Consider the following 12,500-nt stretch of genomic DNA (forward strand, 5'->3'; position numbering starts at 1 on the left):
TTTTGTTACACTGCAAAAAATGTCCTTCTTGAAACAAGCAAGATACGCTTAAATCTAAGTAAAGTACTAACGTTATTAATTTATTGGGTTGTTTTAAGAATTTTAATCTATTTTCACTTTTTCAGGTTATTGATCATCTTTACTAAATTTACTTATTATTTAGTGCTTATGAAAAGTGAAAACAGCATTTTTGTCTACTTTTAAGACCCAGTATTTTACCCAGTAAAACAACAGTATTTTTAGTGACTACATATTGATGCTATTTTCAAGAAGGCTATGACTATGAAGATGCTGATTAGACAGCATGATTATTGCACAGGTGTGCCTTAGGCTGGCCACAATAAAAGGCCACTCTAAAATGTGCAGTTTTTGCAAATATTGAAGGACTTTTATGATGTATAGATGCACTTTTATGATGGATAGATGCACTTTTATGATGGATAGATGCACTTTTATGATGGACAGATGCACTTTTATGATGGACAGATGCACTTTTATCATGGACAGATGCACTTTTATGATGGATAGATGCACTTTTATCATGGATAGATGCACTTTTATGATGGATAGATGCACTTTTATCATGGATAGATGCACTTTTATGATGGACAGATGCACTTTTATGATGGATAGATGCACTTTTATAATGGATAGATGCACTTTTATGATGGATAGATGCACTTTTATGATGGATAGATGCACTTTTATGATGTATAGATGCACTTTTATGATGGATAGATGCACTTTTATGATGGATAGATGCACTTTTATAATGGATAGATGCACTTTTATGATGGATAGATGCACTTTTATGATGGATAGATGCACTTTTATGATGTATAGATGCACTTTTATGATGGATAGATGCACTTTTATGATGGATGGATGCACTTTTATCATGGATAGATGCACTTTTATAATGGATAGATGCACTTTTATGATGGATAGATGCACTTTTATGATGGATGGATGCACTTTTATGATGGATAGATGCACTTTTATAATGGATAGATGCACTTTTATGATGGATAGATGCACTTTTATGATGGATAGATGCACTTTTATGATGGATGGATGCACTTTTATGATGGATAGATGCACTTTTATGATGGATAGATGCACTTTTATGATGGATAGATGCACTTTTATGATGGATAGATGCACTTTTATGATGAATAGATGCACTTTTATCATGGATAGATGCTCTTGATTGCATTCGTCTGAAAGAAGAGTGTCATATACACCTAGGGTTGACTTCAGGGTGAGTAAATCATGGCTAATTTAAACTTTTGGGTGAACTATCCCTTTAAGAGCATTATGTTTTGCATTGTGATATGATCCTCATGACAGTTAAACATTTACATTTAAATGTAATGCTAAAGCAGAAGAGATGTCATTCTAAGACATTGCAAAAATTCTTAATTATGTCAAACGTTTCTATCCCAAGCGACTCGTGTATCAGTTTATTCTGGGCGTGAAGCTCGTGTCGTTGGTGTTGATCTGCAGGAAATAATCATGTGTTTCTAACGGTGTTGTTTGTCTCTTGTGAAGCGGGTTCTTCTCCATGTTCTCTGACGGTGAAGACCAACACACTGAGCAGCAGCAGCATCCCGAACACTTATTACCCAGGTAACCTCTCACACACACTCTCAAACACACTCACACACACACACTGAGCAGCAGCAGCATCCCGAACACTTATTACCCAGGTAACCTCTCACACACACTCTCAAACACACTCACACACACGCTGTTCTCCTGCAGTTTCTTCATATGGACCAAAAAAACATCTCTAAATCACAGGCTTTAAACCCTGAACCACACTGATCAACTACAAACTGCTCAGAGTCACGTTCCTCCTCAGTGTTTCGGTCTCGTTTTCCAGCACAAACATCTAAACATTCTTAAATCAAGAGACATTTACTGGAGAAGAAGCAAAATGACTGAAGATATTAAGTCTTGTTTAATGAAAAAATTATGAAAATGAAGTGAGTTTGTGCTTAAAACATGGAGTCAGAAAAATAAACGTATTTTCACTTTAAATGAATGAAGTTGATTTTTCTGATTCCCTTTGGAAGATATTTTCTTTTTATATTAAATCTAAAAACAATTCAGAAATCATATTAAGTAATTTTGCTTCTTCTCCAGTAAATGTCTCTTGATTTAAGAATGTTTAGATGTTTGTGCTGGAAAACGAGACCGAAACACTGAGGAGGAACATCATGTTTTGTGCATTGCATTGAACATTGTACTTGTTTTGTAAAAGAAATTGTAATAAAAATTTTAACACAACTTAAATGCTAAAACAAATGCTGCTATAATTATGATAAAGTTACTTGTTTTTAATCTTTTTTTCCGTCTCTTCTCTTCTCAGACCCGTTCGTTCCCACCGCCATCTTAGGTGAGATCCTCGACTCTTGTGATTCAGTGATTCTGTTTTTAAAGTGTTTCCGAGGGAAGGAATGCGGTTTGCCATCATGTTTGCTTTGTTTAGTTTGTTTTGGGCTTTTCATCACACACACCTGTCTGTCGCTTCTCTTCCTTTGGGTTCCTCTTCCTCTTCACTCCATCCCATGCGCATCGCGTGCCGTGATGTCACTTCCTGTCTGACATCCCATGCGCATCGCGTGCCGTGATGTCACTTCCTGTCTGACATCTCATGTGCATGGACAGACGTGTGGACTGGATGTGGGGGAGTGGATGATGCTGTCCACACACACACACACACACACACACACACACACACACACACACACACACACACACACACACACACACGCGAGCGATTCATGGATTCTGGATTCATCCCCTCAGTTCAATCAAGTAATGCTGATGAAAACAGATCACTGCAAAAACAAACCAAAAAATTATTTCTTCCTCAACATTTTTGTCTAAACATTCTTATATCAAGATACATTTACTTGAGATGCAAAATGACTGAAGATATTATGAAAAAGGCATCAAAATTAACCCTCCGGTCATTTTTAACAGAAACGTTTTGCATTTTGTTTTCTGAACGGTACGAGACTTGATGAAGGCTTCGGCTCTTGCTGTGTGAACACAAAACAAATCACGGGAATTATTGGAAAAGTTTAAACGGTCCTGAAAAACGGCCACACTTGTATTGTTCGTGGTCAAAAATGAGCGCATTGAAAATGAATGGAAAGCAAATTTCATCTAGAATATTTTTATTATTTTTAATATTTAATATACTTTTATTATTTATTTAAATTTTAATTAATATTTTGATTTTAAATATTATATATATTTTTTCTATTTTTATAACTTAATATTAATAAATAAATAATGATATTGGTGATAAATATTTTTTATTTTATATATATGTATGTAATTTTGATGCATTTTTTCATTAAACAAGTCTTAATATCTTCAGTCATTTTGCTTCTTCTCCAGTAAATGTCTCTTGATTTAAGAATGTTTAGATGTTTGTGCTGGAAAGCGAGACAGAAACACTGAGGAGGAACATTGTTTTAGTTTAACAACAGTTTTTCGGGTTTATCATAGGCCTGATGATGAGGATGATGATGATCTGATGAAGAGGGTTTGGATGTAAGGTCAGGACTCGGGTCAGAGAGGTTCAGCTGATGCTCTTCTGTGTACATGTGCAGAAGAAGCCGATGTGTTTGTGTAGTTCTCGGTTCACTGCTTCCACTCCAGTGTTTCTTTGCTGAAGTGTCTCTTCTGTTATTCTCTCTAATGTTTCTTCTGCCTTTAGCGGCTCCTTCCGACCTACTTGTTTTTCTTTCTCGGCTGTTTACTCGTTTACTCTATGATAAAATAGAATAATAAAGCAGGTTTTGTCTCATTTTCGTGCCACCTCTACACCCTATTTATCTAAAGCGCTGGCGCCCCAGAGTCGGCCCTCGCGAGGCCCCAGAGTTTAATTCAGGCATAATGTGATGAAAAATAAGAGCTCAGAGCGGCGTATTAAATATGAATGACTCTCGACTAACAGCACGTGTAAACGATCGCTCGAGCGGGAACAGGTTTACATGACACAATAAAACAGGGGAAAGGAAGGAAAGCTTCACCTCCGGCACAGAAGGGTTTATGGAGCGACTCGGATGAGCCGATGTTCAACAACACCAGAGCGACGCTTCAGCGCTTCTCAGCCCGTCTCAGTCCGTCTCAGCCCGTCTCAGCCCGTCTCAGTCCGTCTCAGCCCGTCTCAGCCCGTCTCAGCCCGTCTCAGCCCGTCTCAGTCCGTCTCAGTCCGTCTCAGTCCGTCTCAGCCCGTCTCAGTCCGTCTCAGCCCGTCTCAGTCCGTCTCAGCCCGTCTCAGCCCGTCTCAGCCCGTCTCAGCCCGTCTCAGCCCGTCTCAGCCCGTCTCAGCCCGTCTCAGCCCGTCTCAGCCCGTCTCAGCCCGTCTCAGTCCGTCTCAGCCCGTCTCAGCCCGTCTCAGCCCGTCTCAGCCCGTCTCAGTCCGTCTCAGCCCGTCTCAGCCCGTCTCAGCCCGTCTCAGTCCGTCTCAGCCCGTCTCAGTCCGTCTCAGCCCGTCTCAGCCCGTCTCAGCCCGTCTCAGTCCGTCTCAGCCCGTCTCAGCGCTTCTCAGCCCGTCTCAGCCCGTCTCAGTCCGTCTCAGCCCGTCTCAGCCCGTCTCAGCCCGTCTCAGCCCGTCTCAGCCCGTCTCAGTCCGTCACAGCCCGTCTCAGCCCGTCTCAGCCCGTCTCAGCCCGTCTCAGCCCGTCTCAGCCCGTCTCAGTCCGTCACAGCCCGTCTCAGTCCGTCTCAGTCCGTCACAGCCCGTCTCAGTCCGTCTCAGCCCGTCTCAGCCCGTCTCAGCCCGTCTCAGCCCGTCTCAGCCCGTCTCAGCCCGTCTCAGTCCGTCACAGCCCGTCTCAGTCCGTCTCAGTCCGTCACAGCCCGTCTCAGTCCGTCTCAGCCCGTCTCAGCCCGTCTCAGCCCGTCTCAGTCCGTCTCAGCCCGTCTCAGCGCTTCTCAGCCCGTCTCAGCCCGTCTCAGCCCGTCTCAGCCCGTCTCAGCCCGTCTCAGTCCGTCTCAGCCCGTCTCAGCCCGTCTCAGCCCGTCTCAGTCCGTCTCAGCCCGTCTCAGCCCGTCTCAGCCCGTCTCAGCCCGTCTCAGCCCGTCTCAGCCCGTCTCAGCCCGTCTCAGTCCGTCACAGCCCGTCTCAGTCCGTCTCAGTCCGTCTCAGCCCGTCTCAGCCCGTCTCAGACCGTCACAGCCCGTCTCAGTCCGTCTCAGACTGAGACGGACTGACGGACCTTTTAAAAGTTAATATTAGTAAATAATACATTTTAAATTGGTTTATTTAATAAATAAATAATTTATATTTTATAATGCTTTTAATTTTGAATTGAACGCATTTATGCATTATGTCTATTTTTCTAAATTATAATAAATACAATTTATATTTTATTTATTATAACTTTAATGCATTTATTATATTTCTGTTTTTCTATTTTCATTATTTTTATCCTTTTTATTTATTAATTATTATAATTCATACCTTTTTTATAATTATTTTAATTATAATTTCAAATTATTTATGATATTTTGAACTACAACTACATTTATTGTATTTCCCAAGCCAGTAATTCACTGCACAAACACACAGAGTTCAGCACAGATCATGTTCCATTTTCATCTTTATTATTTTTGAGGTTGAGGTTAATTTGACAGCGTTCGTGACCTTTGACCTTAACAACTCAATCGATGTCGTGTGAGGCACGCCGCTGCTCTGCAGATCTCCATGAAGCGATGTTAATGTTCATCATCTTACCAGTTTTATTTGCATTTCTCTCTTTTTTCTGGTTTATTTGAAATTCATTTTTCTCCTTCATTGTGATTTGAGTCCCATAACACCCCGAACGCCCTCGACTGATCAGAGCTCGTTCTCTTTGGTGTATTGTTGCTTATACCCTGTCTCCTTTCTCTCTCTCCCTCTCTCTCTCTCTCTCCTCACACTCTCTCTCTCTCTCTCTCTTCTCACGTTTACCTCTAATGTATCTGCTTAAAAAGTCCCCATTACTGGTAAGTTCATGAGCGTGACAGAGCTTGTGTGTTTCTCCCTGAGCTGCATGGACGTAGACACGCGTTACAGCGTCACCCGTCCTCCCCATGTGTGTGTGTGTGTGTGTGTGTGTGTGTGTTCGCCATCGTGCTTCTGCTTTCTTTGCTTTGGGTTGTTGTGATTCGCCCGTGTGGCTTTTGATCATCCGTCATCGCTCATTCCACTCATGCTTTGCTGTTGATTGACAGCACCCATACACTGCCATGGACTAGTGAATCTCAGCAGATCTCAGATCAGGGCCGAACAGGGACACAGGCCGATTTTAGCCGTGTTTCAGTGAAATTATACAGGAACGATGCACGTGATATTTCACGAACGAATGGACGAACGGGGCAGTCAATCGATCCCTCCCTCCACATCCACTCATCCACCCCTTCCTGCAACGTCGTGTCATGATCCATCCATTGCCAATGAATGGGAAATCGATCAAGCGCTTTCTTTTACACTGACTGAGAGCATGGAAAATAGAGATGATTAAGGCAAGACGCTACAAGTACAAACACTGCTTTAATGCATATATTAGTGGAAAGAAAACCTCCAAAATACTTTATCTTGCAAGTAAAGAAATTCATAAAGTGAAATTGAAATTTTATTAGCCACTATATCAAATAAATGCATAGGGTTGTGTTTATTCTCTTCTAAGATACTTGAAACATAAGCAGATCTAGCCGTTTTTAAGGCCTTTTTGTTTGCAATATTACTATCCTTCCACGAAATGCGAAATACCTCTAGTTTTTAAATCCAAAATCTCTTTTGGAAAAACTAATAATATGTCAACAAAATCAAACATGAACCTTGCTTTATCCACTGCTCAGATTTCTGTTCTGGAAATGTATGCAAATTAGTGCATATTTAATTAGATATGACCTCATTTGCATATTCAAAATGACATTTCAGAAAACGTGCAATCTGCAATTCTCAAAGTAATTAATCAGCTGTGGAAGTATGGTGATATCTATTAGTTAAAATTTTGATTCATTAATTACTTATATTACTTATTCACCTGAGGTCTTGCCTTAATTATTCAAAATGTGAGTTTTGTCATTATTTATTTGCTCTCATGTTGTTCCAACCCTGTAAGCTGTTGTTTTTCTGTTACTTTTCTGCATTTTCAGTGAATAACGGCTTAAATTTCAGTCTCTTTCAGTTACATTTTTTGCTAAAATATAGTTAACTAAAACTAAAACCATAAAACAAACATTAACTGAAAAATTAAGTATAAAAAACATTATATATTTTTTGCAATTTTATAACTTAATATAATAATAAGATAATAAATAATATTATTTATATATATTATAAAATATATAATATTATTTTTCATTTATTCATCCATTTATTTATTTATTTGATTATTTATTATAATTTTTAACATTTTTATTTTATAATTTCTATTTATTTATTCTTATTAATTATTTAGTTATTATTTATTATATTTTTAATTATACTTTAATTTAGAATTTAATGCACTTATTATTTGTCTGTTTTTTCTATTTAGATTTTTTTTTTTTTTTTACAAAAACATATTCGCCAAGGCAACATTTCTCATTTGTATACAGTTTAGCTTGATGTACTAAAATAACTAAAAATGAACAAAAACTGTATAGACATGACATACAATGAAAAAAAATAATAATTAATGGAACATATAAAAATAGAAAACAACTCAAAATATTAATAAAAACTATAATAGTATCTCAATGATATTAAAAGAACGCTGGTCAACAAAGATTAATAAATGCATTAGAAGTAGGGATGTAACGATTCACTCATCTCACGATGCGATACGATTCACGATACTGGTTTCACGATACGATTTTCTCACGATTTTTTTAACAAATGCGATTTAAGACAAAAGTGTCCGTTTTATTATTTCTCAGACAAAATGCTGCACATTTCTTTTTAATTTAAAATATATTTGTCAAATAATAAAACTACATTAAAAAAATTCCCTTCAAGGTTGTTTCAACTCAGTCTTTCTGTCTGTTTGGTCAAGAGGCTGGACACTGGTACCTTCGCACACTATGTAAAAGACTGTGTAAAATTAGTAGTACCAGATTGACAGGGGTTTTACATTGTAATAAAGGCAAGATTCTAATTTTGTTATAATTTGTATCATTACACTAGTAAGAGTAAAAAAAAAACACATTTAGAGAAAGAGATAGTAAAATAAATACAACACCTGGTTGCCACGGAAACACTGATGCACCTTGTGATCTCCGTGGCTCTCGCAATTGTAGTATTAATGACTTTTACATGAAAACGGAGGTGACTGGTGTTACTCACGGTGGTGATTATTATTAGTCTACGGAAAGTCAAAATGCCGCCACACCTCCGATTTGAATGAGTCAACGTCAACATCTACGCTTGCCGTCGCCAAAGCCATGTCTACTGTTTGACGGCACGTGCACACCAGTCTATGGCACACACTGGTGCGGCGCGAGCGGAGCAAACCGAGCGTTTTCAGTTCATTCCTATGGAAGTTGAGCTTGGCTCACACAAGATCAAGTTCCATGAATGAAGTGAAAACACTCGCTAGCTTCACGCCAGTGTGTGCTCGCTGCTATTGTGCTATTGTAAAGCGAGGTTCACAACTTCACAGTAGGCTATAGTAAACGCGCCCTGCTGTTTAAAACGTGTATCGCGATTCGTTTAACATTTCAACCGACTTGAATCGTCACACATTTTTATCGATTTTCAACCGGTTGCGAGTGAATCGTTACATCCCTAATTAGAAGTATTTAGTTCATGTTAACAAACAATTGTAAAGTCTTCCCAGAAACACAGTGTGCAGGTTTGGAATAAACGATGCATTTTCATTGTTTTTCTGAATTATTTCTTTATTTGAAGACTACTCGTTTAAATTCATTAGGACACGTGTGTGTGTTCCTGCAGTCACTGTAAAGGGAAGTGTGAGCGAGTGTGTTCTCAGCTCTTCAGCGTGTGTGTTTTCTGTCTTGTGTTGCAGACGAGACTCAAACCCTGACCAGTGACACCAGCAGCCTGGTGCAGTCGCACACACACACACACTCGTCGCACACACACTCTCTGCGCAAGCGTGAGGCCGTGGACGTGCCGTATCAGACGGCTCAGCTTCATCCCGCCATCCGTGTGGCCGACCTCCTGCAACACATCACACAGATGAAGTGTGCCGAGGGCTACGGCTTCAAGGAGGAGTACGAGGTGAGACCAGCTATCCCAGCATGCACTGCGGCACACACACACTCTTCTATACTGATGTGAGACCTCAGCTATCCCAGCATGCACTGCGGCACACACACGTGTGCTTCTACACTGATGTGGGACCAGCTATCCCAGCATGCACTGCGGCACACACACACTCTTCTATACTGATGTGAGACCTCAGCTATCCCAGCATGCACTGCGGCACACACACGCGTGCTTCTACACTGATGTGGGACCAGCTATCCCAGCATGCACTGCGGCACACACACCCTCTTCTATACTGATGTGAGACCTCAGCTATCCCAGCATGCAATGCGGCACACACTCACACACACTCGAGCGCACGCTTTTACACTGATGTGAGATCTCAGCTATCCCAGCATGCACTCAGAGTGAGTGAGTGAGTGAGTGAGTGAGTGAGTGAGTGAGTGAGTGAGTGTGTGAGTGAGTGAGTGAGTGAGTGAGTGAGTGAGTGAGTGAGTGAGTGAGTGAGTGAGTGAGTGAGTGAGTGAGTGAGTGAGTGAGTGAGTCTGAGTGAGAGAGTGAGAGAGTGAGTGAGTGAGTGAGTGAGTGAGTGAGTGAGTGAGTCTGAGTGTGAGTAAGTGAGTGAGAGAGTCAGTGAGTGAGAGAGTGAGTGAGTCTGAGTGTGAGTAAGTGAGTGAGAGAGTCAGTGAGTGAGAGAGTGAGTGAGTGAGTGTGAGTAAGTGAGTGAGAGAGTCAGTGAGTGAGTGAGTGTGAGTGAGTGAGTGTGAGTGAGTGAGTGAGTGAGTGTGTGAGTGAGAGTGAGTGAGTGAGTGAGTCTGAGTGTGAGTGAGTGAGTCTGAGTGTGAGTGAGTGAGTGAGTGTAAGAGTGTGAGTGAGTGAGTCTGAGTCTGAGAGTGAGTGAGTGAGTGAGTGAGTGAGAGAGTCAGTGAGTGAGTGAGTGAGTGAGTGAGTCTGAGTGTGAGTGAGTGAGTGAGTGAGTGAGTGAGTGAGTGAGTGAGAGAGTCAGTGAGTTAGTGAGTGAGTGAGTGAGTGAGTGAGTCAGTGAGTGAGTGAGAGAGTCAGTCAGTTAGTTAGTGAGTGAGTGAGTGAGTGAGTGAGTGAGTGAGTGAGTGAGTGAGTGAGTGAGTGAGTGAGAGTGTGTGAGAGAGTGAGTGAGTGTGTGAGAGTGAGTGAGTGAGTCTGAGTGTGAGTGTGAGTGAGATTGAGTGAGTGAGTGAGTGAGTGAGTGAGTTAGTCAGTGAGTGAGTGAGTGAGTGAGTGAGTGAGTGAGTGAGTGAGTGAGTGAGTGAGTGAGTGAGTGAGTTAGTCAGTGAGTGAGTGAGTGAGTGAGTGAGTGAGCGAGCGAGTGAGTGAGTGAGTTAGTCAGTGAGTGAGTGAGTGAGTGAGTGAGTGAGTGAGTGAGAGTGAGTGAGTGAGTGAGTCTGAGTGTGAGTGAGTGAGTGAGTGAGTGAGTGAGTGAGTGAGAGAGTCAGTGAGTTAGTGAGTGAGTGAGTGAGTGAGTGAGTGTGAGTGAGTGAGTGAGTGAGTGTGTGAGTGAGAGTGAGTGAGTGAGTGAGTGAGTCTGAGTGTGAGTGAGTGAGTGAGTGAGTGAGTGAGTGAGTGAGTGAGTGAGTGAGTGAGTGAGAGAGTCAGTGAGTTAGTGAGTGAGTGAGTTAGTGAGTGAGTGAGTGAGTGAGTGAGTGAGTGAGTGAGTGAGTGAGAGTGAGTGTGTGAGAGAGTGAGTGAGTGTATGAGAGTGAGTGAGTGAGTCTGAGTGTGAGTGTGAGTGAGATTGAGTGAGTGAGTGAGTGAGTGACTTAGTCAGTGAGTGTGTGTGTGAGAGAGTGTGTGAGTGAGTGAGTGAGTGAGTTAGTCAGTGAGTGAGTGAGTGAGTGAGTGAGTTAGTCAGTGAGTGAGTGAGTGAGTGAGTGAGTGTGTGAGTGAGTTAGTCAGTCAGTGAGTGAGTGAGTGAGTGAGTGAGTGAGTGAGTGAGTGAGTGAGTGAGTGAGTTAGTCAGTGAGTGAGTGAATGAGTTAGTCAGTGAGTGAGTGAGTGAGTGAGTGAGTGAGTGAGTGAGTCAGTGAGTGAGTGAGTTAGTCAGTGAGTGAGTGAGTGAGTGAGTGAGTGAGTGAGTGAGTGAGTGAGTGAGCGAGCGAGTGAGTGAGTGAGTTAGTCAGTGAGTGAGTGAGTGAGTGAGTGAGTGAGTGAGTGAGTGTGTGAGTGAGTGAGTGAGTCTGAGTGTGAGTGAGTGAGTGAGTGAGTGAGAGAGTCAGTGAGTTAGTGAGTGAGTGAGTGAGTGAGTGAGTGAGTGAGTGAGAGTGAGTGTGTGAGAGAGTGAGTGAGTGTGTGAGAGTGAGTGAGTGAGTCTGAGTGTGAGTGTGAGTGAGATTGAGTGAGTGAGTGAGTGAGTGAGTGAGTGAGATTGAGTGAGTGAGTTAGTCAGTGAGTGTGTGTGTGTGTGAGAGAGAGTGTGTGTGTGAGTGAGTGAGTGAGTGAGTGAGTGAGTGAGTGAGTTAGTCAGTGAGTGAGTGAGTGAGTGAGTGAGTGAGTGAGTGAGTGAGTGAGTGAGTTAGTGAGTGTGTGAGTGAGTGAGTGAGTGAGTGAGTGAGTGAGTGAGTGAGTTAGTCAGTGAGTGAGTGAGTGAGTGAGTGAGTTAGTCAGTGAGTGAGTGAGTGAGTGAGTGAGTGAGTGAGTTAGTCAGTGAGTGAGTGAGTGAGTGAGTGTGTGAGTGAGTTAGTCAGTGAGTGAGTGAGTGAGTTAGTCAGTGAGTGAGTGAGTGAGTGAGTGAGTGAGTGAGTGAGTGAGTGAGTGAGTGAGTGTGTGAGTGAGTGAGTGAGTGAGTGAGTGAGTGAGTGAGTGAGTGAGTGAGTGAGTTAGTCAGTGAGTGAGTGAGTGAGTGAGTGAGTTAGTCAGTGAGTGAGTGAGTGAGTGAGTGAGTGAGTGAGTGAGTGAGTGAGTGAGCGAGCGAGCGAGTGAGTGAGTTAGTCAGTGAGTGAGTGAGTGAGTGAGTGAGAGTGAGTGAGTGAGTGAGTGAGTGAGTGAGTGTGTGAGTGAGTGAGTGAGTGAGTGAGTGAGTGAGTGAGTGAGTGAGTTAGTCAGTGAGTGAGTGAGTGAGTGAGTGAGTTAGTCAGTGAGTGAGTGAGTGAGTGAGTGAGTGAGTGAGTGAGTGAGTGAGTGAGTGAGCGAGCGAGCGAGTGAGTGTGAGTGAGTGAGTGAGTGAGTGTGTGAGTGAGAGTGAGTGAGTGAGTGAGTGAGTCTGAGTGTGAGTGAGTGAGTGAGTGAGTGAGTGAGTGAGTGA

At 42.2% G+C, this 12,500-nt stretch overlaps 1 protein-coding gene across 1 annotated transcript in view; it reads left to right on the forward strand.

The window, feature by feature from the left end:
* ptprma (protein tyrosine phosphatase receptor type Ma) overlaps positions 1-12,500 on the forward strand; it is a gene marked incomplete at its 3' end in the record, with an annotated part of 259,378 nt that overhangs the window by 230,747 nt on the left and 16,131 nt on the right. The window contains exons 18-21 of the mRNA XM_056272706.1: positions 1,552-1,629; positions 2,375-2,401; positions 6,001-6,012; positions 9,021-9,235. Of these exons, the coding sequence (XP_056128681.1) occupies positions 1,552-1,629; positions 2,375-2,401; positions 6,001-6,012; positions 9,021-9,235 (332 nt within the window). The remainder of the gene's footprint in view (positions 1-1,551; positions 1,630-2,374; positions 2,402-6,000; positions 6,013-9,020; positions 9,236-12,500) is intronic.

This window comes from Rhinichthys klamathensis, unplaced genomic scaffold (genome assembly GCF_029890125.1).
Source record: "Rhinichthys klamathensis goyatoka isolate OS25496 unplaced genomic scaffold, OSU_Roscu_1.1 h1tg000346l_1, whole genome shotgun sequence".
NCBI lineage: Eukaryota > Metazoa > Chordata > Actinopteri > Cypriniformes > Leuciscidae > Rhinichthys > Rhinichthys klamathensis.